We start from the raw sequence: 6,000 nt of genomic DNA, 5'->3' as shown, positions 1-6,000 counted from the left end.
TCGCTCAGGAGAGAGAGAGAGTGTGTGTGTGAGAGTGTGTGTGTGTGAGAGTGTGTGTGTGTGTGTGGGGGGGGGGGGGGGGGGGGTGGTAGGGCTAACTAATTACTGCTACACAAACACACACAGAGGGGGGCAGTGGGGGTGAGGGGGATAGAACTAGCTAATTAGCGCACTAACACATGTTATTACTGCCGTCACCATGCATTAGCCATGCCTACGCCATACACACAGTGCTCGCCCTACGCCCTAGTGCCTCCCTCAAGCTACACACAGCCACTGGCATATGTACATGAAAAAAGTGATGTCTCTGTGAGTGTGTGCGGTGTGTGTGTGCGTATGTGTGTGTGTGTGTGTGTGTGTGTGTGTGTGTGTTGGGGGGGTGTGGGTGTGTGTACAGTGTGTGTGCGTGCGTGCATGTGTGCATGCGTGCGTGCGTGCGTCTGTGCGTGCGTGCGTGCGTGTGTGCGTCCGTGCATGTGTGCGTGTGTGCGTCCGTGCGTGTGCGCACATGCTAACTGTGAACATCTGACTCGGGTGCGGATGTGGCGTAGATGCGGCTCTGCTGCTTTCCAGGATCGCGCGCCCAGCTGCGGCGTACATGCAGACGCACTCACGCTGTAGTGAACATGAATGAAGAAATTAATCAGACGAGAAAATCCAATGTCATATGTGAGTGTCTAGGATGGAGAGTGAATAATGCATGTCTGTGTGTACTGTGTGGCTGTGTGTCTGTGTGTGTGTGTGTGTGTGTGTGTGTGTCTGTGTGTGTGTGTGTGTGTGTGTGTGTGTGTGTGTGTGTGTGTGTGTGTGTGTGTGTGTGTGTGTGTGTGTGTGTGTCTGTGTGTGTGTCTGTCTTTGCATCTGTGTGTGTGTGTGTGTGTGTGTGGGTGTGTTTGTGTCTGTCTTAATGCTAGCATCTCCACACAGCAATGCTCTCTCTATACCCCCAGACTCGAGATGCTCTGGGAAAGTTTGTGAAGAAAGCCATTGTCCACTACAGAGACGACCTCGACCTGCAGAACCTCATGGACTACATACAGAAAGAGGTGACGCACACCATCCTACACATCCACCCTATTAGGACCATGGAGGTCAGTCACTGACGCTGACTCGCTATAAGGTCCACAGTAGACACCAACCCACTCTCGATACTGCATTCAAATACACAACCTATAGCTATATAGTAGCCTTCTGAACTAGTGCTCTTCTGAACTAGCGCCCTCCTGAGGTAGCGCCGGATCACTGCATTCAGCTATGCCAAACACCTATAATATAACCATCAACGGGTATTTTCCACTCGTATGAAAAGTAAAAACACACTATAATACCTCTGTGTTCATTAAGAGATTATGTACACCTAGAAAACAACAAAGTCTTCAGAGTTGGAAAGCCTCTAGTCTACTGTACACTGTGCCTAGCAGCAGACACATCAAGGTCTTGTTACACTAATCTCATACTGTTCTCTCTCTCATATCCAATATGACACAACAGCAGCTAGACGGATCGATTAACACCACACACAAATTAACTCAAAGCACTTCACTTAGCTGAGCCCCCGTGCAGGTGTGTGTGAAATCACAGCGTGTGCGTACACACACACGCACACACACACACACACACACACACACACACACACACTTTACTGAGAGAGAGACACATAATAAGCAGACACACCAGATCAGTTTACACATCCACGCCCCTCAGCCCTCGGTCACAGACTGAACGCGATACATTAAAGTGAGGTGGCGCACTCCACTCAACTAACGCACAAACACACTCCGCCACCTCACACACACACACAGCTACTCCCACATCCCACATCACATGCAGACCTCCACTCAACTAACGCACAAACACACTCCGCCACCTCACACACACACACAGCTACTCCCACATCCCACATCACATGCAGACCTCCACTCAACTAACGCACAAACACACTCCGCCACCTCACACACACACTCAACTAACGCACAAACACACTCCGCCACCTCACACACACAGCTACTCCCACATCCCACATCACATGCAGACCTCCACTCAACTAACGCACAAACACACTCCGCCACCTCACACACACACACAGCTACTCCCACATCCCACATCACATGCAGACCTCCACTCAACTAACGCACAAACACACTCCGCCACCTCACACACACACACAGCTACTCCCACATCCCACATCACATGCAGACCTCCACTCAACTAACGCACAAACACACTCCGCCACCTCACACACACACACAGCTACTCCCACATCCCACATCACATGCAGACCTCCACTCAACTAACGCACAAACACACTCCGCCACCTCACACACACTGCTACTCCCACATCCCACATCACATGCAGGCCTCCACTCAACTAACGCACAAACACACTCCGCCACCTCACACACACAGCTACTCCCACATCACATGCAGGCCGTGGCCAAGGTCACCTCCACTCAATCTAACGCACAAGCAGCACCAGTAAGGGACAGATCCATCTCAGTCTGTCTGTCTGTCTGTGTGTGTGTGTGTGTGTGTGTGTGTGTGTGTGCGTGTGTGTGTGCATGTGCGTGTGCGTGCATGCATATGTGTGTGTTAAGTCTACTCGTGTGGAAACGGTCTACACACCAATGCAGATTATTCCTAGCCGACACCTTCATGCAGTAGTATAAGAGACAGTCCGTCTCACAAGACCATAGTTTTTATTCACTTATTTATTTATTTTTATTTCGTGCTCCAGTGAACTTGAGCTAATTAGATTACCAGTAATGTATTCTAACACAGATGTAATTTTTATTTTTAAGATAGAGAAGTCAGCCAGATAAGTAGGGACAGCAAAAACTATTTGGACTTTAATTAAAATATCCATTTTTGGTGTAGATTTGCACAGCTGAGTGTGTGTGTGTGTGTGTGTGTGTGTGTGTGAAGCTCTTGTAAGGGGCATATCCATCTCAGTGTGTGTATTTGTGTTCCCTGTGCACACTGTGTGTGTGTGTGTGTGTGTGTGTGTGTGTGTGTGTGTGTGTGAGTGTGGTTCTAATAACGGACACATCTCACAATGTAATGCAACAAGGCACCGAGTAGACAAGCAGCAAGCAGCACAGGAGCATGCACACATGCGAGCGCACCCGCACACACACACACACACACACACACACACACAGACAGATCTCTCAGATCTCAACAGTAAACGATAACACCTGCTGCTCCTTTAGTCAAAGCAGGAGGATATTCCACAGAAATCAATGTGCAATATCAAGTCAGACACCAGGCACATGTCTCTCTCTCTTTCATACAGACACACACACACACACACACAGAATAGCACAAAATAGCCCAACTGAATGCCAACCTCTACCATACACAAGGACAGACATGAGGTGCATTTGAAGTATTTCAGCCTCCTCTGTACAAAAAGATGAATGCCCGATTGCACCAGTTTTTTTTTTTCTTTCTCAATTATTATTATGTATTTTACTTTTTGGCTGTTTGGATTCATGAGCTCTAATGAATTTCTAACAAAGTCAATGCTTTTAGCTAGTCTACACAGCCATTTTGAAAAAAAAAACAGCAAAACAGCTTGAACGTTCAAGGTGAACATACTGTATAAAATATATGCGAATTCTGTGTGATATGTAGCAAGGTGTTACTGATAATGTGTGTGTTTATGAGGCAGTGTGTGCAGAAGCTCTCTGCATGTGTGGTATGTTGTGTGTGTGTGTGTGTGTGTGTGTGTGTGTGTCCTAGTGGTCTACCTAATCCTCCAGCTCTACACACTGGCTGCTCTCTCCTGCGCTTCACTGCAGCTAATGATGAAGGCACGGGAGACAAAGAGCGGGGCAGAGAGAACACTAAATATGCATGTGATAGACTAGAGCCTTTGTCGCTATGGCACCCTGACTCCGGAAAGTTCTGCCAATCAGCATTAGGTTTACTGAGAAATGTGGACCGTTTCAAGGGATAAGTGAAGACTCACTGGTTTAAACTGGCTCTTGGGTAGCCTCTGTCTTTTATTTATTTATAATTTTATCTCATGTATTTTTACTTTATTTTATTCTTAGACTTATTTTTCCACTGTGCTATATTGTGTATGCACATTGTACAGCACTTTATGACCTTGTCTGTGAAAAGCGCTAAATAAATTTGGCTTTTTTACTTACTTAAACAACATTATGTCTGGCTTTCTAATAATACACCTCTTTCTTTCCCTCTATTCTACTCCTTCCACTCTCTCCTCCCTCCCCTCTTTTATCTCTCTTTCCTTCCCACTCTGTCTGCTTCTCTCAATCTCTTGAAACTTTTCACCTTCCACTCATCCTTCCTTCTCTTCCTCTACTATTGATCTATCGCTCCCTCTTGCACATACTTATTTCTCTCTCTCCCTCCCTCCCTCTCTTCTCTCTAACACCTTCCCTCCCTTGTCTCTGTCTCTCCTTCTCTCTTTTCTTCCCACTCTGTCTCCCTCTCTCGATCTCTTGAAACTTCTCACCTTCCACTCATCCTTCCTTCTCTTCCTCCACTATTGATCTATCGCTCCCTCTTGCTCATACTTATTTCTCTTTCTCTCTCTCTCTCTCCCTCTCCCTCCCTCCCTCCCTCCCTAATCCCTCTCTTGTGTCCCTCTGCTAGTTCAAATGCTGTGGCTGGAACAACTACACTGACTGGTCCTGGAATCTGTATTTTAACTGTACCCATGGCAACCCCAGCAACGAGCGCTGTGCAGTCCCCTACTCCTGCTGCCCCCCCGTACCTGGAGAGGTGAGGCCATTCAACACACACACACACACAAACACACACACACACACACACACACACACACACACACACACACACACACATACCTGGAGAGGTGAGGCCATTCCACACATAACTACAGTACACACACGGCTGTTAACACAACTACACTAAGGTGGCCAGATGTCCGAAACCAAAATCGGGGACATAATCCCAAAAATGTGGAAAAAAACAGGAATATTTTCAGTTTGCTTATCAATCTCTTTGAAACACACTTTTTATCTAAAAAAAAAAAACACGGGGACATATAGTTTTTCTGTACTTTCCCAGGGACAGGCAACCAAAAACGGGGACTGCCGGGGACATCTGGTCAAAAATATACACACGGCTACAGCTACATCACAACACCTGCACAACTACACACATCAACAGAACACTTGCACAAATACTACAACACAACTATACAACACAATACCAACACATCCATTACAACACCTGCATTAAAACTACAACACAACCATACAACACAATACCTACACAACTGTTACAGCACAACGCCTGCACTAATACAACACAACCATACAACACAATACCAACACAATTATTACAACACAACCATACAACACAATACCAACACATCTATTACATTTCCTGCACAACTGCAGTAGGCCTTCCCACACAACACCTCAACAGGTACTACAACACAACAGTACCCACACAACTCAGTGATTGCAGGGCACTGTTGGTGCCTCAGGTCCTTGTGTCACATGTCCTTGGCGGTGCATCTCCATCAGACAGGCCACTGGACAGCAAGCATACGGCCTTCTACTTGTCCATGAAGAGCTCCTTGTATAAGGAGGGGGAATTGATTGTGCACAATGTCTAGGTATATTGCTTTGAGAGCCTTACAGACATACCCCCCCCCCCCCCAATGCTCCCCCACACACAAACACACACACACACACACACACACGCACACACACACACAGAAGAAAGTGCCCTCAGGTCAAAGGCTCTGTCATAATCAAATGTGTGATTATGGCTATTGGTCACTTGGGACCCAGTGGCCGTGGCTCTCTGATTGCCTTGGCAATCAGACCGTGTTTGTGGGGGGGCGGGGGGGGGGGGGGGGGGTGCAGGGGGGCCGGCATGGCTGTCATCTCTGGCCATTTCAGCTAAGTGCCTCTGCCCGTTAGGAAGCGGCTGGAGTGATTGTTTTAATATTGCATCTCACGGACGTCCTCAGATGAGCTCCTCTCCTGCTGCGGTCAG

At 47.4% G+C, this 6,000-nt stretch overlaps 1 protein-coding gene across 1 annotated transcript in view; it reads left to right on the top strand.

The window, feature by feature from the left end:
• The window catches only part of tspan33b (tetraspanin 33b), a 19,202-nt gene that overhangs the window by 8,871 nt on the left and 4,331 nt on the right, over nt 1–6,000 (top strand). The window contains exons 5-6 of the mRNA XM_062547191.1: nt 951–1,046; nt 4,624–4,752. Of these exons, the coding sequence (XP_062403175.1) occupies nt 951–1,046; nt 4,624–4,752 (225 nt within the window). The remainder of the gene's footprint in view (nt 1–950; nt 1,047–4,623; nt 4,753–6,000) is intronic.

Source organism: Sardina pilchardus, chromosome 10 (assembly GCF_963854185.1).
Source record: "Sardina pilchardus chromosome 10, fSarPil1.1, whole genome shotgun sequence".
NCBI classification, from domain to species: Eukaryota; Metazoa; Chordata; class Actinopteri; order Clupeiformes; family Clupeidae; genus Sardina; species Sardina pilchardus.
Note: the sequence above shows the minus strand (reverse complement) of the source record. Positions and strands in the feature narration are given on the sequence as shown.